The sequence below is a fragment of the Sinocyclocheilus grahami genome, unplaced genomic scaffold, assembly GCF_001515645.1.
Source record: "Sinocyclocheilus grahami isolate Dianchi unplaced genomic scaffold, SAMN03320097.WGS_v1.1 scaffold1032.1, whole genome shotgun sequence".
Taxonomy (NCBI): Eukaryota; Metazoa; Chordata; class Actinopteri; order Cypriniformes; family Cyprinidae; genus Sinocyclocheilus; species Sinocyclocheilus grahami.
The window spans coordinates 397,790-422,718 of record NW_015506211.1 but is presented as its reverse complement, the minus strand read 5'-3'; the positions used below and the strand labels follow the sequence as shown (position 1 = coordinate 422,718).

Genomic DNA, 24,929 nt, shown 5'->3' with positions numbered 1-24,929 from the left:
AGTCTTTTAATAGTCTACGAATCTTTTAATAGAATCCTACTTGGACTTTAATTTTTTTCACATGAATATATGGGAAAAGGAGAATCAACAATGTCACAAAAGCTATCATTTTAGGTATTGTGCTATATTTTTATCACAACTGCAATATGTAAACTGTCAAAAATTATTTAAAGATTTAGATTTTTCCTCTTCTGTATGTGCTATTAGTAGCTATCAACATAGGAAAACCAAAATAGCTACTTCATGTAATAATGTGCAAGGTTTTTGATGTCCTCTTTCTGACCCATAGTCACTGAAAAAATAATAGTTGTTTAAATACAGTCTCTTCTGCTCACAAAGGCTGCATATTTGGACAAAAATACAGTAAAAACAGTAATATTGTGAACTATTATTGCAACTTAAAATAACTGTTTTCTATATTAATATATTTTAAAATGTAATTCCTCTGTTATTCCTCTGATCAAAGCTGAATTTTCAGCATCATTACTCCAGTCTTCAGTGTCACATGATTCTTCAGAAATCAGTTTAATATACTCATTTGATGATCAAGAAACTTTTCTTAATATTATCAATTAGGGATGCACAATATTATCGGACTGATATCGGAATCGGCCAATAATGGCTTTAAATGTAAATATCGGCATCGGCCCCGATATGAAAAATTATGCCGATATGTCTTGCCGATAAGAGGAATGCTTTAACTTGTGCTCAGGGTGTGCTAGCGATTAGATCAGGTCAGCAGTGTGGCTCATTCTTGAAGCAAAGTTTTGTCTGAATGATGATTAGATTGACAGTTTGGATTGCTGCATTTAATCTGTGAATGCACGTACAGAATGATGCCTTTGGTGTATGATAGAGTAAACAGTAATAGCACGTACAGCGGCATCTCCCCTGGGTCCTAATGCCCGTTCGGTAAGGAGTTTTAATCTGTAGGGGGCACTGTTGGCCTACTTCTAATTAAATTAAAAGAAAAATAGCCTACACAAATAACATTTAGACTGTTTCTGATTAAATAAAGCAGTAATTGATGTCATAAAATAGCGAGTATGTTTTGATTTAACGGTCAGAAGCTATAGTAAATAATTAAATAATTGTATATATACTGATTTATTCATTAATGTGTAATATGTTTTATTTTTTTAAACAAATCATGAGCTCTCAAAGTTTTTCAGAATTCAAAGGTCCAAATCTGAATTTTCATCAGTGTCAAAGGTCCGGACCGGAACAATTGGTTATTACAAAACTTGTTTTTAATAAACATACATAACATGCATAACAAATAAACTTTTTTTTTTTAATAAAGTGCAAAAGTGGCAAAACAATTAATTTAAGTGTCAGCAATAGAGGTCAACCGATAAGGGTTTTTCTCTGGCCGATGCCGATATTTAGAAATCAGGGCAGCCGATGGCCGATATATGATGCTGATTTTTTTGGCCGATATGTTTGGCCGATTGTTTTTTCTTCTGTTTCTCATAAAAGCGAGTATGAGTAAATGATTATTGCAGGGCACAAGATGGTAATAGTAGTAGTAGTAGTAGCCTAATTCATAGTAATAATACATGGCTCAAAGCACCTTCTCAAAACAGTTCTGAAGCATGCTTTTTGTTTATGTTTGCTGACAGACACCAGTGTTTCCCACAGACTTGCAAATGCAAATTCATTCTCTGCCAGCAGGAGGCGCTGTTGGATGTCATGACAACAAATGTCATGAAGGAAAAGTTTCAATATCTCGCCTTCGCGTTCATTTCGGACCATCTCCAAAAAGACATTAAAAAACTAAACATATGATTTACAAGTTTAACATGTGTTTATAAAAGTAGAAAATAATTAGTGTTCTTGAAATACGAAATTGGGGCGGGTCCAGACTTTGAGAAGCACTGCTTTAGACCATCTACAAATGTTAAATCTTAAAATAAAATGTTAGGGTTAACCTTGCATCTTTCTGGGGGAAAAATGCAGTGATTGATATATAGTTTATTTATAGTTATTTTCAAAGTTTCAATGTACTGTCAAAAAAAACCTTCATTGTTGTTTACTTAATCCTAACAAATAAGTTCTTGTTAAAAACTAACAGAAATTAAAAATATTTTGCTAATAATTTCTGCACATGAGAGACTTGGTGTTGTTTCCAAACAAAAGGAAATATATCGGTATCGGCCAAAATGATTTGAAAAATATCGGCATATCGGATATCGGCAAAAATCCAATATCTTGCATCCCTATTATCAATGTTGAAAATAGTTGTGCTGCTTAATATTTTTATGGAAACCATGATCATTTTTTTTTTCCAAGAAGTTCAGAAAACATATACAGTGGGGAAAAAAAGTATTTAGTCAGCCACCAATTGTGCAAGTTCTCCCACTTAAAAAGATGAGAGAGGCCTGTAATTTTCATTATAGGTATACCTCAACTATGAGAGACAAAATGAGGAAAAAAAATCCAGAAAATCACATTGTAGGATTTTTAAAGAATTAATTGGTAAATTCCTCGGTAAATTAAGTATTTGGTCACCTACAAACAAGCAAGATTTCTGGCTCTCACAGACCTGTAACTTCTTCTTTAAGAGGCTCCTCTGTCCTCCACTCGTTACCTGTATTAATGGCATCTGTTTGAACTTGTTATCAGTATAAAAGACACCTGTCCACAACCTCAAACAATTGTTTTTTCCGTGTAACACATACACAGAAACAATATTCACAGACCGAACAGCAAGATACAACAGTTCTTAATCGCCACAATGCTCTCAAGTGCTAAAAAGGACAAATAAGCACCATAAAAGTACATAAGGATGAGTAAATCATGACAGGTTTTTAATTTATAGTTGTTATTCCTTTAATGGTCTTATTTGAATATATGCATATCTGTTAAACATTTAATAAAATACAGATATGCGTGCAGTCTGAATCTTAAAGAGCGTCTTTTTGACAATTATTGAGCAAATGCTTTAGAAATGACACCAGATGAAAGGATGTGTGTGCATGATAAACACACACACCATGCAAAATACATGCACATATTTTTGCCACACATGCACGCACATACAGTGCAGAAAGAACTTCAATTCCCTGTAGACCTGGAGGTCTTTCTGTGATTGAATGTTTAATGGCTTCAAGACTGCCATGTGTTTATTGCCATGACCTTTAACATGAAGTGTCTCTCTCTTTCTCTCGCCTTCATCGTCTCGATCCGTCTCCTTCTCCGCCATTGGCTCAGAGTATACAGTGAGTATGGCTTCTTCTTCTTCCTTTATTTATTTGTGTGCTTGAAACTCAAAACCAAAATGTCAGAGACAATTTCAATGCTCCAACAAAATGAATGTGCTATTAAACACACTCGTTTCATTAAAACGGTACAGCATTACGTTAGAACAATTGGTACTTTGCACTACCAGTTCTGTAGAAAGACATGTTTTTACTGTATTTTGATCTCATAAATGCAGCCTAGGCGAGAGACTTTTTTTGAAAGAACTGAAATTTAAAATATTTTGCTTATAATTTCTGCACAGGAGAGACTTGGTGTTGTTTCCAAACAAAAGGAAATATATCGGTATCGGCCAAAATGATTTGAAAAATATCGGCATATCGGATATCGGCAAAAATCCAATATCGTGCATCCCTATTATCAATTATCAGACTTTTGAACAAGAGTGTATTTTTAAATTGACGTGGCATGTGGTGTGTCTTATGCATTTTATGTTTATTAGAGTGTTATGATGTTAGCATAGCAACAGGCTAACACCAAGTTCCATTGGAATCAGTAGTGAGCCGAGTCTCCTGTGTGTTTCACATGAAAAGCGCTATTTGTACGGAGCGTGGCGTTGCTATTAAGAGTGCTCTCAATCACTCACCATTTCTATTTCAGGTTCTATTTCAATGATCTTGTCTATGTAGGCAGCTCACATCAAGCTCCTTAGGATTTGGAACAGAGCTACAGTGTCTGGAAGCTGATTCCCCTTAACCACCAACCATGTTGTTATGCTATCCCAGAATGCACTGTTGTTGTTTTCCCTTGCTGTGCTGCAATTTAATTAGAGTGTATTAGAAAACCGGGCAGAACAGGTGTCTTCGAGCTCCTTGGAGACCATATTAGGTTTCATGGAAAACCTCGTGCTTATTCGAAAGAGCAATATACATGTTAACACCTCAGGACTCCCCTGAACCTTATGAATATAGTGAAGGTATAAGGTATTTGGACCTTAGGGGCCGTTCACACAGAACGTGTTTTTGCATGTAAAAATGGAATGAAAAAGCAAACGTTTAACTACTTTTAACTTGAGCGCTGCATTTTTAGAACACCGTGTCATATATGAGATCAACGTGAGATCAAATCTGTGTCCATTTAGCACATGTTTAAATGAGAAAAACAACGTTCTGTGTGAACGGGGGTAATGCATTACAACTAATACGAGTTACGTAATCAGATTACTTTTTCAAGTAACTAGTAATGTAAAGGATTACATTTCAGTTTACAATGAAATCTGAGTTACGTTTTCAAATACGTTATGTAAGTTACTTTGTTTTCCAATTTATTTACTGACACCTCTTCTGTCCCCGTGTTAGCCTGAGGCTTATTAATTTCAGTTTCAGTGTGAAAGGGCCCCTACAGTTGCCAAAAATACAACTTTTGGGATTTTGTTATTAAAAAAAACATATCAGCAAGGCCAGCCCAGGTGACAAAAAGTAACGAAAAAGTAATGTAATGGATTACTTTCCATAAAAAGTAACTCAATTACCGTATTGGCCGCGTTTTTTCAGATGTATTTCCAAGAAAAAAACATCGTCTTATATTCGGGTCAATACGGTAGTTACATTTTTATGCATTACTTTTAAAAATAACTTTCTCCGACAGTGGTTACATGGTGTATAAAAGGGGCTTTCACCCATTTCAGGAAAGTTGTAGCTACACTTATCCAAATGGTGTTTCCACATGCATTTACACAATTCAGGTGCATAAATCTTCCATTTGTTTTTTTGAGTGCTGCCTGGAAACTGATGAAAGTCAACAGCAGCAACATGACAGGTTGGTTTAAAAGAGCGGTGGAGACGGGTGGAGGATTAAGGCTTAGCTTAAGCTGGACGACAGTCAGTGGATCTTGGAGTGGCTGTGTGTGCCGTATCTGTACCTAGAGATGAATGAGAGAGCTCTTCATCAGAACACTGTTATCATAATCAACCATATGCCAGGAACAACTGGATACAAACTGTGCTCAAATGAGAGCAGTGGAAGACGAGAAAAGCCCAAAGGATGTAAAAATGAGCACAAAATGGAAACAGCTAAATGGTCATTTGTGACAGTCACTTTCCAACTCTGTTTGAGCAGCATTGAAATATACTAATTTATTGGCTGAAGGATTATAGAGACAAAATATATTTATATATATACGTCTTAAATACGTTTTTTTTTTCTTGTGCTTAGGAAAATGCAGTCAACATATCAAAGTTTTAATCTTTTATTTTATCCATCGCTCATTTAAAAGAGTGCAACAATAGAGCTCAGGAAGTACAAATTTCATTAATATTTCATAGAAATATACATTTTTTGCAGTAACATAAACCTTTTAAGACAGACCTGCCATGAGCTCAGAGGTTGTTAATTCATGGCACACAAACAAAGCCACGTAAACAAAATTAAAATTTGGAACAAAAACATCAACAACATCACAATTCCCAGTGAAGAACTACACTACCCATAATTTCTGTACACACTCAAACTACTTATAGTTTCAATTTATCTAAATATGTATCAATAAACTTAAAATGTATTGTTTTTATACCATACCAGGGGTCGACTGATTGATCGGTTTTGCCGATAAATCAGCACTGATAACTGATTGCAGAAACAACTTGCCGATAGTTTTTCCAGGTTGCTTCTGCAGCTGGAGCGCCTGAGAAGGTCTGCTGTCATTATACAGTGCGAGAGGGATCTCTAGAGGCCAAATGACTGATGCCTTGTGCTGTTTTTTTGACATAGACAACATGTATACAGTACATTACCATCATTGTAACATAATTAATGTTGACTAGATGCTGCATTAGTGGAGGACTGCAGTATGTTTGCCATCAAGACTGAGAGATCGTTAACATTAGTAGTACCTCAAGCGATTAAATACACGCAAGTCTGACCTAAATGTTTAATGTCTCGATTATTACCATCTATTTGCGTTAGTTTATATCCAGCTGTTGTCGTTATTGGCTAGTGCAGTGCAACCTAGCTATCATTATCAGTAAAATCCATTGTTCGCCGTCTATAATTGCCTAAAAAGACACTTCCAATATATTCCCTCTATAATTTCATTTTATTTGGATAACTTCCATAGTGCAGATATGTAATGGGCAAATATAATTTATAATTCACAGAGTCTCTGTGATGTTCTTTAATGTAGTGTGAGGATGCAGTACAAAACAGACCAAACGGATAATATAGCTATGTAAAAATAGATTTTGTACATTTTAAAATGTCATACTTGACATACAAAAAATATATTAACTTTAAATGTAATATATAACAACACACTACAGTTAAGATTATAATCAAGTACTGTGCTTTAGTATGTTAGTCAACACATCAAAATAAGTGTCCTTATTTAAAGCATGACAAGATTATTAAAGCATGATTTAAAATGTACTTTAAAGTAAAACTTTTAATTTGACATTATTACAAATTGCACTTTTTTTTAAAGTGTACTTAAGTGTGTTAAGAAACATAGAAAAGTGTCTCTCTAAGTTCGCTAATACCATACCATATGTTTTTATTTTTTTTAAATATTCGTGACCCTGCAGCACAAAAGCAGTCTTAAGTCGCTGGGGTATATTTGAAGCAATAGCCAACAATACATTGTATGGGTCACAATTATAGATTTTTCTTTTATGCCAAAAATCATTAGGATATGAAGTAAAGATCATGTTCCGTGAAGATATTTTGTAAATGTCCTACTGTAAATATATCAAAACTTAATTTTTGATTAGTAATATGCATTGCTAAGAACTTAATTTGAACAACTTTAAAGATGATTTTCTCAATATTTAGATTTTTTTGCACCCTCAGATTCCAGATTTTCAAATATTGTCCTATCATAACAAACCATACATCAATGGAAAGCTTATTTATTCAGCTTTATTTATATTTATAAATCTCAATTTCGAAAAATTGACCCCTTATGACTGGTTTTGTGGTCCAGGGTCACATATCATTTTAAGATTTGAAGAACAGTACAAGCACATTCTATACAGTTAAAGGGTTAGTTCACCCAAAAATGAAAATTAGGCTGTGTTTTACTCACCCTCGAGGCATCCTAGGTGTATATGACTTTCTTCTTTCAGACGAATCCAGTCGGAGTTATATTAAAAATTGTCCTGGCTATTCCAAGCTCTATCATTGCAGTCAGCGGGTGTTACAGTGCTTCAGTCCAAAAGAAGTGAAATAAAAAGCGCCCATCCATAAAGGAAAATGTCTCACACAGCTCCGGGGGGTGAACAAAGGCCTCCTGTAGCGAATCCATGCGCAGCGCTGAACTCATACGTCATCCGCCCGGAGCTGCTTCTGTGTACAACTGTTGGCGCAAGCTACATTAAAGTGATTATTATGTTTTGAATATGGTTATTTTTCTAACAAAAACGGATCGATTCGCTACAGGAGGCCTCTGTTCACCCCCCGGAGCTGTGTGAGACACTTTTTCCTTTATGGATGGGCGCTTTTTATTTCTCTTCTTTTGGACTGATGCATGCAACACCCGCTGAGTGCCATTAAACATCTTGAAAGATCAAAGACAATTTTTTATATAACTCTGACTGGATTCGTCTGAAAGAAGAAAGTCATATACACCTAGGATGCCTCGGGGGTGAGTAAAACACAGCCTAATTTTCATTTTTGGGTGAATTAATCCTTTAAGTTATTTTTCACAAGGGTAGTTATATATTTAAAAAGATACTTCCCCATTAAAAGCTTCAGTATAGTACATTACAGTTCATTTTTTCAGTAGCATGAAATAATTTTTTTCAAAAGAGCTTGACTATAGCTTAACTACTTTTAAACAAGTGGCAAGCTACAGTTTCAAACAGTGAGGCAGCTTCCTAGGTTTTGAAACTGAGCTGTAAGTCACCATTGCCTTGAGTGTTTGCACCCATAGATCTGCTCTTTGTTCTTCTCCTCGATCCTTTGCCCTTCCCCCACTGCTACAGCACTTCCTCCATCATTACGTAACTCAGCCTCTATTGATCTCCATAGCGATTGCGGGAGCAGTTCTTAATCTAATCAGGCAGCAGTGTGTTGGGTCTCAGAGGGGCTACAGCTTCAGGACGTGTGGGAAGGAGAGAGGAGGAGGCTGTAAATCCAGTGAGGCAGAAAAGAGCTCATCATTACAGCAGAACGTCAGGCTCATAAAACACAATCACACTGAAGCGCATTGCCCTGCAGTGCACCAGATCTACTGAGAGCATGCATGTAGTGTGTTCGTGAATGAGGCTGGGCCGAAGCTTTGACCCCTCTTGATAGATGTCTAAAATTAGTTCCTTGACTAAATAGAAATAGACTAAATGTGGTGGTGTTATTTTTCCCTAATTGTCTGTTGATTCATCATATGCAAAGGTAATAATTACTTAAAGGAATGGTTCACCCAAAAATTAAAATCTGCTGAAAATGTACTCACCCTCAGATCATCCAAGAAGTAGATGAGTTTATGTCTTCATCAGATTTGGAGATATATACACCACTTGTTCACCAGTGGATCCTCTGCAGTGAATGGGTGCTGTCAGAATGAGAGTCCAAACAGCTGATAGAAACTTCGCAATAATCCACAAGTAACCCACACCACTCCAGTCCAACAATTAACTTATTTTGAAATGAAAAGCTGTGTGTTTGCAAGAAGGAAATCCATCATTGTGATGTTTTTAACTTCAAAATGTTGCTTCTGGCTAAAATGCAAGTACTCTGTTCATAATACTGCTTTCTCCAGTGAACAAGTCGTCTGAATCAGGAGAGAAATATGCACAGATTAAGCACCGTTTACCTTTAAAAACAGTTCTAAAGTAATAAGTCAGTGGACAACAGGGAATGGACTTTTTCACTGGAGGAAGTGTTATTATGGATTATGGACTTGTATTTTGGCCAGAAGCCAAGCTTGATGGATTTGTTTCTCACAAACACACAGCTTTTCACTTCACAAGATATTAATTGGTGGATTGGAGTTTTGTGGATTATTGTGATGACATCTTGGACAGCCTAAGAGTAAGAACATTTTCCCCAAATGTTAATTTTTTTGGTGAACCATTCCTTTAAGGAGCGCAACAATTTATGAATGTCATTGTGTTAAATAATGTCATACCAAGTGCCATTTTATTAAAGACAATTCATAATGTAATCCTTGTTTGGTTTGAAATAAAGCAATAGATGCACTCTTGAAATTGAAGAGAAAAACACTGTGTGGTTGTCGAATGTTAGTGCATTATATTGATAGTTAGTGTGATTGTCTCCACCTGTTATTCCTTTGCTATGTGAAAGAAAATGCATATTATATACACTAAAAAGTACAAAAACACCAGCTGATTCTAAGACATTGAGCAAAAATAATGAAGAGAAGTAAAGAGAAAATCATGTTTTGTATTTTGTGTGCAGATGACACTTGATTTGAAGTTTTTAAGTATCCAAATACTTTCTAGGGTGGCTATTTGTGCATAATTTAACTCATTTTTGACACATTTTCCTCTTCTTTAGTGCTCTTTCCTGCCAAAGTTCTCCATCCACGTTGAGACAAAGTATGAAGACAACAAAGGCATCAATGACAATGTATGTATACTGTATACAGTGTAAATATGTCTGCATGATTTCGCACTTTTCTCAATTGTCTTTCATCTCTAAATCTTTTCTGTAAAGTGAGAACTGTTGATTGTGTGGAATGAGAGAACAGATGGAAAAAAAAATCTAACTAGAAAGCCCAGTCGGTTCTCAGATTGCAGAACAATTTGTGGCATCACTAGATTTAGTGTGCTTTTAAACCTTTGTAGAGTTGTGGGTCTGCCCCTGTTTATTTATTACTTTGATTAAATATGCATTCATTATTAAAGGAATATTTCACACAGAAATTAAAAATTAGATGAAATTTTACCCTCTGGCCATCTAAGCACCATGAGTTTGTTTCTTTAGCATTAGCATTACATCACTTTCTCACCAATGGATGCTCTGCAGTGAATGGGTGCCGTCAAAATGAGAGTCCAAACAGCTGATAAAAACATCACAATAATCCACACCACTCCAGTCCAACAATCAATAATATGCACAGATCAAGCACCATTAACAAGCGAAAAACAGTTCAAAACAAATATGTCGCTGGATTTTGATGTAAGAGGGCAACAGGAGATGGACTTGATCACTGCGTTATTATGGGTTATGGACTTGTATTTTGGCCAGAAGCAACAATTTAGTTAGTTAAACGCCTCAATAATAGATTTGTATCTTAGAAACATGCAGATTATCACTTTAAAAGAAGTTACCTGATGGACTGGAGTGGTACGGAGTGGATTATTGTGATGTTTTTATCAGCTGTTTGGACTCTCATTCTGACGGCACCCATTCACTGCAGAGCATCCATTGCTGAGACACTGATGCAATGCTACATTTCTCCAGATCTGGTCAAAGAAGAAACAAATTCATGGTCTGAGGGTAAGAAATTTGTCAGCAAATTTTAATTTTTAGGTAAACTATTCCTTTTTAAGGGATCATTCTCCCCAAATATTTGTCATCAGTTAGTCACCTGGCTTTCAAGCTCTAAAAAGTACATAAAATCAGCAGTAAAGTAGTCCATAGGATGTCATTCATACACATTTATGATGCATTGTCGCAGTTTTAGTGCTCAACGGAAACTGGAGCAAAGAGCAGGTTGGACATTCTGATAAGCTAAGCATCTATTTCATTGAAGAAAGAAACTCGTGCCGGTTTTAAACTAAATGAGGTTCAACAAATGATGACCAAATTTCTGAATCTTTGGCTATTTCGCTGATATATACTGGAAGCTTTTCAGAAGTTTTGACTTCCTTAACACTGTGTAAATCGAAGTGGAAGAAACCCACTAGCCAAAAAGCGCTTGTGATTTCAGATGGGATTGGTCCTGGAGAGATTTCTGGGTGAGTTTGGCTCTTTAATAATGCTGGCCTGCAGTCAGTCTGAGAGCTTACATGCATCAGGATCGTTCCAGACGGCGGTTACGGTCTGTCTGAGCCAGTGCTGTCCCGAGCTTCTGGTCTCGTCTCCGCGCACATGCTCACTCGCTTAGAAAGACTTTCGCATTGTTTTATTCCTTTGCTCTTGGTATCAAGTAACACTTTTATCCTCTGCCCCAAATGAGAGCATTTTAACATCACTCACTGCAGACGGATAGTTTTTCCTCTTCTGTGATCAGTTTGAGGCATTTGTGGGTTTGTGTTTGAAGATCTAACATTTATAAATGATGTGCTTGAGATGGAGAGAAATCAGTTGTACAGAGTGATGGGATGAAGTAGTGACAACCAAAATTATATATCAAATTAACTCCAATTAAAAATGGAATTGTAAGGTATTACAATAGTATGTTCTGAAAAGATATCTTGGAATACTAGATGTTGTATTTTCATACCATAATAGCGTACTGGAAAACAAGACAAGAAAATGATTGATTGCAGACAAAGTGATTGAATGATATTTTGACTGTAAAGGAGAGGTGTAGGAGCCAGGTAGCATCTGTTGGTTCGCCTCAGGGCTATTTCTGCATCTGCAGGTGAGAGATAACAGAACGCTGCATTCTTTCACCATCCGTGCTCAGTTTCATGTTCAGTTGAGATGCCAACACTTCTTTAGTAACTGTGGCTGATGAGCAGAAAATAGCGTCAGGTTTTAGCACCCATCTCGTTCCATTGGCCATGTGCCGTTGATTTGCCCTGTCCATGGTGCTGAAATCAAAGCGCGAGGGTCAGACCTATAATCACCCACACAACATTAAAATGGCATCTTGTGGAAGCATGAAAATGAATTATGTTATTTCAGCATCATTATACAGTATTTAAAAAAAATAGCATAATTGTTCAATCCATATATTTTTGACTACTTTAGTCTTCTTTTGCAGCAATGATTTGGTATGCGTATACATGTGCATCTGTATTTGATGCCACTATTCTGGCAAACTTGAGTCCAGTGATTAATTCTATTTCAGACGTGCATCATTCTAGCAGCCTAAGACCCTATAAATACCACTTCCAGGCTTGGTACGGAGTGGATTATTGTGATGTTTTTATCAGCTGTTTGGACTCTCATTCTGACGGCACCCATTCACTGCAGAGCATCCATTGCTGAGACACTGATGCAATGCTACATTTCTCCAGATCTGGTCAAAGAAGAAACAAATTCATGGTCTGAGGGTAAGAAATTTGTCAGCAAATTTTAATTTTTAGGTAAACTATTCCTTTTTAAGGGATCATTCTCCCCAAATATTTGTCATCAGTTAGTCACCTGGCTTTCAAGCTCTAAAAAGTACATAAAATCAGCAGTAAAGTAGTCCATAGGATGTCATTCATACACATTTATGATGCATTGTCGCAGTTTTAGTGCTCAACGGAAACTGGAGCAAAGAGCAGGTTGGACATTCTGATAAGCTAAGCATCTATTTCATTGAAGAAAGAAACTCGTGCCGGTTTTAAACTAAATGAGGTTCAACAAATGATGACCAAATTTCTGAATCTTTGGCTATTTCGCTGATATATACTGGAAGCTTTTCAGAAGTTTTGACTTCCTTAACACTGTGTAAATCGAAGTGGAAGAAACCCACTAGCCAAAAAGCGCTTGTGATTTCAGATGGGATTGGTCCTGGAGAGATTTCTGGGTGAGTTTGGCTCTTTAATAATGCTGGCCTGCAGTCAGTCTGAGAGCTTACATGCATCAGGATCGTTCCAGACGGCGGTTACGGTCTGTCTGAGCCAGTGCTGTCCCGAGCTTCTGGTCTCGTCTCCGCGCACATGCTCACTCGCTTAGAAAGACTTTCGCATTGTTTTATTCCTTTGCTCTTGGTATCAAGTAACACTTTTATCCTCTGCCCCAAATGAGAGCATTTTAACATCACTCACTGCAGACGGATAGTTTTTCCTCTTCTGTGATCAGTTTGAGGCATTTGTGGGTTTGTGTTTGAAGATCTAACATTTATAAATGATGTGCTTGAGATGGAGAGAAATCAGTTGTACAGAGTGATGGGATGAAGTAGTGACAACCAAAATTATATATCAAATTAACTCCAATTAAAAATGGAATTGTAAGGTATTACAATAGTATGTTCTGAAAAGATATCTTGGAATACTAGATGGAAAACAAGACAAGAAAATGATTGATTGCAGACAAAGTGATTGAATGATATTTTGACTGTAAAGGAGAGGTGTAGGAGCCAGGTAGCATCTGTTGGTTCGCCTCAGGGCTATTTCTGCATCTGCAGGTGAGAGATAACAGAACGCTGCATTCTTTCACCATCCGTGCTCAGTTTCATGTTCAGTTGAGATGCCAACACTTCTTTAGTAACTGTGGCTGATGAGCAGAAAATAGCGTCAGGTTTTAGCACCCATCTCGTTCCATTGGCCATGTGCCGTTGATTTGCCCTGTCCATGGTGCTGAAATCAAAGCGCGAGGGTCAGACCTATAATCACCCACACAACATTAAAATGGCATCTTGTGGAAACATGAAAATGAATTATGTTATTTCAGCATCATTATACAGTATTTAAAAAAAATAGCATAATTGTTCAATCCACATATTTTTGACTACTTTAGTCTTCTTTTGCAGCAATGATTTGGTATGCGTATACATGTGCATCTGTATTTGATGCCACTATTCTGGCAAACTTGAGTCCAGTGATTAATTCTATTTCAGACGTGCATCATTCTAGCAGCCTAAGACCCTATAAATACCACTTCCAGGCTGACAGGTACCTGTGCATCTTGACTTGAGATTGGCAATTTCAGGCACTTTGATGTTAAGTTGGCCTTGTGTTTGGGACCATTGCCTCACTGAAAAATACATTTTATCCAGAGCATGCTTTTATCCTACTAAAACATTTCTTTGTATCTTGCACCATCTATCCTTCTATTTTAACAAGAAGCCCAGTTCCTGCTGAGGAGAGGCAGCATGATGCTCTGGTGTTTTTGAGGTGTGGGCAGTGTTAGATTTGTTTTATATCACTTTGAATATCACTTTGCATACTATAAAAGGTTAATTTGACCATAAAATCTTTTCCCACATCACAGATGATTCACCATTAAGCATTTTGACCTGCTCCAAACGTGCTTTCACATGGTTCTTTTAAAGTAATGGCTTCTGTTGAGCCACCTGTCCTGTACAAGCCCTGTGCTATTGATGCAGGTGGCTGAAGGGAAGGCGATGAAAAATAAGAGAGATTTGACATTTTGATGAGATTATAAAGACATTTTTATTTATTTGGATTAATGGGCACCAATATATTGTGCACTATGAAACCAGAAACATACATCAACATAGTATTTTGGTATTTTTAAATGCCTGTAAGATATTTCTGAAAAAAAGAAAAAGATTTTTAATAGAATTTCTTGGTTAACACAGCAAGTGGAAGAAACCCACTAGCCAAAAAGCGCTTGTGATTTCAGATGGGATTGGTCCTGGAGAGATTTCTGGGTGAGTTTGGCTCTTTAATAATGCTGGCCTGCAGTCAGTCTGAGAGCTTACATGCATCAGGATCGTTCCAGACGGCGGTTACGGTCTGTCTGAGCCAGTGCTGTCCCGAGCTTCTGGTCTCGTCTCCGCGCACATGCTCACTCGCTTAGAAAGACTTTCGCATTGTTTTATTCCTTTGCTCTTGGTATCAAGTAACACTTTTATCCTCTGCCCCAAATGAGAGCATTTTAACATCACTCACTGCAGACGGATAGTTTTTCCTCTTCTGTGATCAGTTTGAGGCATTTGTGGGTTTGTGTTTGAAGATCTAACATTTATAAATGATGTGCTTGAGATGGAGAGAAATCAGTTGTACAGAGTGATGGGATGAAGTAGTGACAACCAAAATTATATATCAAATTAACTCCAATTAAAAATGGAATTGTAAGGTATTACAATAGTATGTTCTGAAAAGATATCTTGGAATACTAGATGGAAAACAAGACAAGAAAATGATTGATTGCAGACAAAGTGATTGAATGATATTTTGACTGTAAAGGAGAGGTGTAGGAGCCAGGTAGCATCTGTTGGTTCGCCTCAGGGCTATTTCTGCATCTGCAGGTGAGAGATAACAGAACGCTGCATTCTTTCACCATCCGTGCTCAGTTTCATGTTCAGTTGAGATGCCAACACTTCTTTAGTAACTGTGGCTGATGAGCAGAAAATAGCGTCAGGTTTTTGCACCCATCTCGTTCCATTGGCCATGTGCCGTTGATTTGCCCTGTCCATGGTGCTGAAATCAAAGCGCGAGGGTCAGACCTATAATCACCCACACAACATTAAAATGGCATCTTGTGGAAACATGAAAATGAATTATGTTATTTCAGCATCATTATACAGTATTTAAAAAAAATAGCATAATTGTTCAATCCACATATTTTTGACTACTTTAGTCTTCTTTTGCAGCAATGATTTGGTATGCGTATACATGTGCATCTGTATTTGATGCCACTATTCTGGCAAACTTGAGTCCAGTGATTAATTCTATTTCAGACGTGCATCATTCTAGCAGCCTAAGACCCTATAAATACCACTTCCAGGCTGACAGGTACCTGTGCATCTTGACTTGAGATTGGCAATTTCAGGCACTTTGATGTTAAGTTGGCCTTGTGTTTGGGACCATTGCCTCACTGAAAAATACATTTTATCCAGAGCATGCTTTTATCCTACTAAAACATTTCTTTGTATCTTGCACCATCTATCCTTCTATTTTAACAAGAAGCCCAGTTCCTGCTGAGGAGAGGCAGCATGATGCTCTGGTGTTTTTGAGGTGTGGGCAGTGTTAGATTTGTTTTATATCACTTTGAATATCACTTTGCATACTATAAAAGGTTAATTTGACCATAAAATCTTTTCCCACATCACAGATGATTCACCATTAAGCATTTTGACCTGCTCCAAACGTGCTTTCACATGGTTCTTTTAAAGTAATGGCTTCTGTTGAGCCACCTGTCCTGTACAAACCCTGTGCTATTGATGCAGGTGGCTGAAGGGAAGGCGATGAAAAATAAGAGAGATTTGACATTTTGATGAGATTATAAAGACATTTTTATTTATTTGGATTAATGGGCACCAATATATTGTGCACTATGAAACCAGAAACATACATCAACATAGTATTTTGGTATTTTTAAATGCCTGTAAGATATTTCTGAAAAAAAGAAAAAGATTTTTAATAGAATTTCTTGGTTAACACAGCACTGTAAAAAAAAAAAAAATCAGTTTTCTCAGGTAACATAAAATGTGATTTAGTTACATCAAGGGTCAAATCAAATATAAATAGCACATTAGCATTAAAAGTTGACTCACTTTTTTTTTGTCTGTGTGCTGTAAAGCTCTGATATAAAGAATGTTTTTGCTCAGTTGGACGAAATGTCCAGTCAATAAAGAAAAGTTTTGTTTAGCAAAAAAAATTAAAAATGAGAGGGAACATTGGATGGGGGGGGGTCTATATTTTATCCCTCTTTTTTGTTGAAGAAAATATATAGATATTTTGGATGTGGAGAGTTTTTATTTTTATAAGTCTTTTTTTGTCGATGATATTGCATATTGATATAGTCACAATTAGTGTTTAATGATGTTGGTGTTGTCTCATCTTTGTCCTTAGTCATGGAAAAAAGGTCAATGAATATGATTAGTCAATGAAATTAACACAAGAACTAGAAAATGCAAGGTCTCAAAACTGTTTTTTTAACAGTCTTGACAGTGTATTTGGTCGCTTACACACCTGCTGTATTTGTGCTCACTGAGCATTTAATTACAAAACCATTGGCAATAATGGGGAGTTTGATCTTCCTTTGCTGCTGTAACAGCTTCCACTTCTTTCACATGTAAAATAACCAACAACGAAGTTGAACTTCACAAACTTTGAAAAATCCCATTTATTAAATCAGTCTGGGAACCTGTTAAGCATAACTTACTTTCTTTGCGGACTGTTTAGGAACCTGTTGTTCAGTTTTGTGTGCAGTAAATATCAGACTCTTGGACTGTGGGTGTGAGACTAAGGCCATGTCCACACATACACAGGTATTTTTATAAACTGATTTTTCCCATTTTCAGTTTTTATAAAAATCTCCGTCCACATGAAAACGCAAACACATGCTATGAAGCACTGTCAAGAGCATGCCAAACCAACAGGTGGTGATATAATCTCAACCGTAAAGCCATGTTGGCCAATCAGAAGCCTGAAAAAGTCTCCAGTAGGCGGAGATAACAGCGCAGGCACCGACGTCACAAGCCAAAAACTCCGGTTTCAGCTAATCAAGGTCTTCTGGATTACTACAAACCTCCAGGCAGATGTATTGGGGCAGATTGAAGCTAAACTCTGCAGGATAGTGGCCCTCCAGGAGCGAATTGGACACCCCTGAGTTAATCAGTTAATCTACTACACACAAATGCAATGAGCCACAAGCGACAAGGTGTTCTGTAGTTGCTTGGTTTCTAATTCTGTCATGTTCTGTCACTCCACCCACAGTAACATATCATCCGTTCCCCATATCTGTATTTTACAGATCAAATATGTTCTGATTGTGAATGTGTTGCATCTCTCACCATTGTTGCTTTCAGTGTGGACAGACAAAGGAAACTTGTTATATCACATCTGGTTAAAACTAATTTTGAGTTTGTGAAGTACATCCTGACTTTTTCAGTAGCAGTGGTAGCTGGTAGATTTAAAAAAAATATTTTTCTCTCTAACATCCTCTAGATCTTTGATACAGAGCCCCGAGATGAAGAAACAGAGGTGTGCTTTATTGACATTGCCTACGATGAGATCCCAGAGCGCTATTACAAGGAGTCTGAGGTAAGATATTTCTTTAATAAAGCACATAAATATATGATCCATTAAAGAAACGGTAAATAATTTATAAGCAATACAAATGTACAAATTTCCCTCTAAGGTACAGTATGTGCTCATATTCACCTCTGTATTTTATATTCCCCTCCAATATTTTCCTCGCTGGCCTCTGTGATTTATTCATTTGAGCTCTGTTGATAGGGGATTTTGTTTTGAAGAAACAGGGGAGTGCTTCTCCCACATAGACGAAAACAAAAGAGTATGGGTTATTTTTAAGCCGATACTGAATTATTAAAGAGGTCCTGTTGAGATCTCTTCTGGCGCAAGTCTCAGAATCACCTCTCCATTGTAATTCATTTTCACATACTGCCTTTCTCCTCCTGCAGAGGTAAGCATTGACAGATGAGAGGAGTGCAGTGTTATCTTTCTCTGGCAGGAGCTTGCTGCTATCTAAGGATCCAGGCCAGCAGTGGTTCTGCTTGAGGAATAAAAAAGCAGAGGTGGAATTAGATGTGGAAAGTAAAAAACAGCTGCAGTGCTGGGAATGATAAGTGATCACTCTAGTCCTCATTTAAACAAATAAAATCACTTATGTCACAGAAAAAAACCTGTTAATCTCGTCAGTGTTTGTTCAAAAACATCTGTTGGTGAAGGGTTTATTTTGTCAACAATAAAAAGGCATGCCTTTAAGTAAATAATTTTATTGAAAACGTACTGAAAGTATGAAGAGAAAAAATAACATCGCAAAGAATCAACAGTGCACGAACAATGGTTTTAACAGAAGAAATATGTGTAGACGTGATTCAGTTAATCCATTCATAGTATGTTGGGGTATTGACCGCCTATTAAACACCAGTAAACTGGACTGCATCTGGTTAGGACATGCTGTTAAACTGACATGGTGTGTGTAATGTACCCTAAAGCATTGCAAAGTTTAATTGTCATAGATATCTGGGTTTTAAACAGAATATGACTAAAGGTGTATTTCAAGGTAATAAAAATGTACTTAGTCCTCTGTGTTTCTAAACAACCTGTGGATCTCAGTCATTGACAGTCAACATCTTAGTCTGGGGAAGTTCCAACTGGCAACAAGGGTTGTTACAAGCAATACATACATACATACATACACACACACACACACACACACACAAGCATTCACATCAAAACTGAAGTATACTTCGACCTTGAATTGACCATCACTGATAAACTTAAGCACAGTTTGAACTTTGATCAAAAACAATGAGCTTCCAGGCAACTGCCATTGATATTAATGGCTAGCTTTCTGCAGGTATTATAGACCTCATTGATGCCAGGATTCTTATCATTCTTGTGTAGGTGAGATGATTTTGTTGTCTATTGAAATAACAAGGTCTTTGCAGGATTGGTTCTTGGCCAGGATGATTAGCAGCTCAGTTTTCAATAAATTCAGATATGCAGGCAGAAATATGTTAATACCAGATGATATTTGGTTGTCAGAGGGTGAAAAGAGAATGAATTGAGTATCATCTGCATAGGAATAATGGGGAAAAGCTCTGAGAGGTGAGAATTTTGCAAAGTGATTTGGAGAGTAAAAATGGGCCAGGTACTGAACCCTGTGGAACACCGGTGGGTAGTTGGTGTGTAGAGCACTCACTTCAAGTGATCTGCCCTCCAGAGTGAGTAGAGCAAAGTGATGTTAACTTTTAAATGGAATTCACTCTCAAATGTTGTGCATAAATAAAGATGCAGAATGCTTTCCTGTGTTCCAGCTAGAACAGGGTGGCAGATAAAGGCATTAAACACAATAATACTGGGTAGAATTTTTTTTATATAAATACAGCATGTACAAATAAAGAAAAAAAATCTAAAATGAAACTGTAATCATATAATTAACAATAATATAATTAACATCTGTAAATTAACTGTAAAATTGTAGATATATTTGGTTTGTTTGCAGAAATTTGCCACCAACCAGAACTCAACCAGTACAAGGACATGTTTACAGTGAGAATATCTAAACGTCTCTAATCAAAGTTGGACTGGAGACTAATTTATCATTTATTATTAACTGTAAAATTAGATATCCAATCGTCAGAGCCATTGCTTAGTGTTTTGCATAGTTGGCATGTGCTGGTTCATGTAATTTTCTGACCCGAGTCCCACCTTTTCTTCCAGTCATCTCCTGTCTTCTTTCTATTCTGCTATGAATAAGTCTTATAAAGGTTTAAATGAGACATTCTTGTTTATTGTACTGTATATAAAATGAACTCTGTGGGCCATTTTATTTCCATTCCAGGACATTTTATTTTACTTCCATTCTGTATTTCCACTCCAGGACCCACGATACTTTAAATCCGAGAAGACAACCCGGGGTTTGCTGAAGGAAGGCTGGAGGGACACACAGGATCCCATCATGTGCTCCTATAAGCTAGTAACGGTGAAGTTCGAGGTGTGGGGACTTCAGACACGTGTGGAGCAGTTTGTGCACAAGGTCACTTCCACCCCTCCACATATCCCGGGCGAGCCCCCTAAAACCCTAACCTTGTAGTTACTCTCATTGCACATCACTCAGATCTATAGATAGATCTGTCTATCCAGCTGTGCTTACCATGATATCATCTAGCAGATCAAGTCCTTGGATCATCTTTGTTGGTTCTGGAGCAATATTCCTGTCAACCAATCAGATTTAAGGGTTAGGATTAGTCAGCTTTGTGCTGGAGCTGAGGCTTCAACAACATTTCTTTTAACTGTTCATTTCCCTCTGATGTTAGGGTCATTGTTAGCATTGGGGTTAGGGAAGATTAGGAGTATGTTCATTTGACAAAATAATTTTCCAGGACCAACAAAAGATCCAGGAACACATCTACTTGGCAACATCAGAATGACCATATATTTGTACCTGTCTTTCTTTCTGTAGGTGGTGAGGGATGTGCTGTTGCTGGGTCATAGGCAGGCTTTCGCTTGGGTTGATGAGTGGATTGGTAAGTTTGGCATTGACCAGCCAGTCATGCACACAGCCTTCCCTTCAGATTGCTGTTTATTCATCTCTTTACATTTATTTGCCGTTTCTTTTGTTTTGACTCTGTCCCAGAGTTGTGACTAACAAACCTCACGAATGCCAATGGATGTCGTGATCCATAGCTCACAACCGTGTTTACTCTCATGAGTCACTGCAAGAACAAACAGACAGAAAATATATGTTTCAGCTGAGAAATTCAGCACTTTAAAGTTGTTCTTCATGTTCTCATCAAGGACCTTGACCATACTGATTAGATTAGATGACTTTAACAAATTGTTCAGTCATGAACACTGAAAGTGTTCAGATTGCAAAGCATAGAAAGCAGAGCCGTTTTCTGCTCAAAAAAAAGCAGCATCTCTTTTACTACTGTTGAGCACATTGCGTTCTCAGTGAGATCCTAAACGTGCAGCGAGTGTGAAGGAGGAGGAAACAATGGTTCATTGAGTTGCTGAATTAGAGCAGGGGTCTCCAGTCCTCCTCCTGGAGGGCCACCTTTCAGCAGAGTTTAGCTCTGGCCCCAATTAAACACAGCTAATTAAGGTCTTCAGAATCACTAAAGGTGTGATAAAGCTAAACTCTGCAGGAAGGTGGCCCTTCAGGAGTAGGACTGGACACCCCTGAATTAAAGGTACCCCTCACCACCATCATGACATTATTAACCAGGATTTGACAACTAAGGAAGACAGCTATAAATAATAGGCAAACAATTGCCTGTAGAAACAAATAAAAATGACAATATTTTACTATAGCTTGGTAATGGAAGCCTCGTGAACATCAGATGGAATATGATTTTATATTGGATTTGGTTAATCCAGGGGGTGTCAAACTTAACATCTGGAGGGCCATACTCCCAATTTGACACACCTTATCCAGCTCATTCAGTCCTTCAGGATTACTATAAGACTACAGGTAGATGGATTTAAGCAATGTTGGAACTATACTCCTCAGGACTGTTGCCCTTCAAGATCTGAGTTTAACACCACTGGTTTAGTCCAATATAAATTACATTAGTGAAACCCCACTAATAGAAATTCCTTTGCTTTGGATGTTTAAAGACATGACAATAGAGGAAGTGAGAGAATATGAACGAGCCACTCAGGAAGCCACCAATAAGAAGCTGGGAACCTTTCCGCCAGCTATTTCCATCAGCGAGAAGCCCCTGCCAGCCTGCGCTCGTAGCGGCACATCCAGCGCTCCCTCTACACCCCTCTCCACTGAAGCTCCAGACTTCCTTTCTGTGCCCAAGGACAGACCACGGAAGAAGTCAGCTCCGGAGACCCTAACTCTTCCTGACCCAGCACGGAGAGACTCTGCCTTCCGCCTTCCCAGTCTCTTTTCCTGGGGTCCCAGCACCCCGCAACCTGAGTAAACCTCAGTTCTGGCCTTAGTTTATGAAAACATACCCCAGTAATTTGTTTGTTTGACACAATCAAATAAGTCTCTCTTTAAATACTAAAATATACTTACAGTTTCCCAAACAAACACACACACACACAGAGTGGCTTTTCAACCTGTCCAACCTCATGTTTTACACTGGGAGTTAATTTACAATAGGCCAAAAAGTGCATTCTGACATACAAACACACTACAGATCATTGTTACAAATATCTCAGGAGTTGTCCCATTGATAGACAGAGCTGAATCTTTTTCTTACTTATTTTTTTGTTTGTTTCCTTCTTGCTGAGCCATTTTTCCTACATATGTTGAATATGGATAGGATTTGTAGCCAATGTTGTTTTGGTGTAGTGGGGTATTTAATGGTATATTCTGCTCGGTTAATATTTCAGTTGTGATATTATGTTAACGTGACTTTTTCCTCAGGCTTCTGAATTTCTCACTCAAATTAATCAGTGTTTGACATGTACTGTACATATCTCATTTATAAGAATGTAGGGTTCAATTTGATAGTGGTTTCACTATGCTCTTGTCTTTACCTTTGATCAGTCCCATTCCCATGGACTCAGAAAACCAAGTTATACCAATTTTACTGACCTAGCACTTTTGCATGGTCTGTTGTTAGACAATACAAACTGGAACTTGTACATACTGTAGTTTATCTTCATAATATATTTGATAGGTTGCGGAGCATCTGCCATGTAACTGAGTATGCTGTTCTACATTATATGTTCTTGGTTGGGATTAATGTGATGCATTATTATCCATAAATATGAATTAAGTCCTCAAAGAATGCTTGATAATTAGACTGTTGTATAATCTTTGAGCTCTAAGGAATGTTTGCTGCTGCTGCTGGCCAATGTATACTTTGTAAATTGTAAAGCTCTTGTATTCTTGCTGGTTCCCGCATATCTGTTCTTTTAAACTTAAATACTCTTTTCTAAAGGATTCAGAAATGCACATGCCAAATCTTGGGAAATCATGCTTTTGATGTCAACTGCCATTGTGAAATTAAAGCATTTGCTATCCATTGGGATTTCTACTTCATTCCAGTTTCACCAAACCTGTCATGTCTTTCCCATTTATGTTGCAAAATATGCTGTTTTTTGGTAAATCCATGCTTACCAGAAATGTTAAGTGTGAAGTGTTATACATCGAAGTGATGGATTATAGCAGCTTTCATATCTTTAATAATTAAGATGCAATGGCTTTTCCTCTCATTCTAAAGGTCTTCTTTACTTTGAATGACATTGCAGTCTAATGCCTGTGATTGATGTTTTTTCCTGCACCAATCAAACTTGACTGATGGGAGATTTGTTGTAAAAACTTGACAGGTACAGTCTATATGATGTATTAATTAGCCTTGCAATTCATAGAGGTTATGATATAATTATAGAGGTGAAAGAAATATTTTTAAAAGTTATTTGCATGATTGAATTCTCCAGATGGTCCTAACGAAGATATGGAATTACCCATATTTGTAATGGAATTACCATCCTTACTGGTGCAACCCTATTTTGAATTTTGAGCCCAAAAATGAATATTCTGTCATCTACTCACCCTCAAGTCCTTCTAAGCCTGTGACTTTCCTTCTTCTGTGAAACAAAAAAGAATATATTTTAAAGAATGTTGGTAATCAAACACTTTCGGTTCCTATTGATTTTCATTGTGTGGACAAAAATAGAATGGAAGGCAATGGGAACTGAAACTTTGGTTACCAACATTCTTCAAAATATCGTTTTCTGTGTTCCACAGAACAAATACATGCAGGTTTGGGACAACATGAGGGTGAGTAAGTGATGATAGAAGGATCTTTTTTTGGTGAACTTTAATTCTAAAAATCATGAAGGTTAGTATAGGTCTGTTACATTAATTAATTGTCTAATATTGTCTGAAGCTGATTGCTGTACTTGACATTTTAAAGCATCACCACAGCAAGAAATATATTATTTTGGGACTTTATTTCAGGACTGTGTTGTCAGGGTAGCAAACCCAGAGTAATAGATTTCACAAGCACATGATGCATAAGATGGCAATAAAAAGGAAATATTGCAAATATTTAAATAAATAAAAACCTGTCTTCAATCAGTTTCTTTCCATTGTTGGTAAATGTTGCCTCCAAACCAGTGGCGTCATTTGCACGCATTCTATAGACATATTTCTCATGTCTGTGAGGCATGAGTTCGGTTCATTTTTGATGCGTTCAAGTTTGGTTTCATTATTTTACAGCGCACAACGTTTTGTTGTTATTGTGAGCAGTGTTGGGGTAACGCATTACAAGTAACGTGAGTTACGTAATCGGATTACTTTTTTCAAGTAACTAGTAAAGTAACGCATTACTTTTTTTAATTTGCAAGAAAATATCTGAGTTACTTTTTCAAAAAAGTAACACCAGTTGCTTTGTATTCCCATTTATTGACTGACAAGTCTCCTGTCCCCATATTGGGAGAAATCGTAAGTACAGAGGCATTGTGTGTGCTGTGTGAACATGATTTTACTGTAGTTCTAGACTAAATGTGAATGTGCATTAATTCAGCCCACTCACAAAAAAC

At 37.2% G+C, this 24,929-nt stretch overlaps 1 protein-coding gene across 1 annotated transcript in view; it reads left to right on the top strand.

Annotated features, from left to right (window-relative positions):
* The window catches only part of LOC107565855 (cytoplasmic phosphatidylinositol transfer protein 1-like), a 94,374-nt gene extending 70,478 nt beyond the window's left edge, over window positions 1-23,896 (top strand). Inside the window, exons 3-8 of the mRNA XM_016251142.1 lie at window positions 9,168-9,222; window positions 9,709-9,780; window positions 17,895-17,990; window positions 20,299-20,454; window positions 20,881-20,944; window positions 22,038-23,896. Coding sequence (XP_016106628.1) covers window positions 9,168-9,222; window positions 9,709-9,780; window positions 17,895-17,990; window positions 20,299-20,454; window positions 20,881-20,944; window positions 22,038-22,351 — 757 coding nt within the window. The 3' untranslated portion in view covers window positions 22,352-23,896. The remainder of the gene's footprint in view (window positions 1-9,167; window positions 9,223-9,708; window positions 9,781-17,894; window positions 17,991-20,298; window positions 20,455-20,880; window positions 20,945-22,037) is intronic.
* The last annotated feature ends 1,033 nt before the right edge of the window (window positions 23,897-24,929 follow it).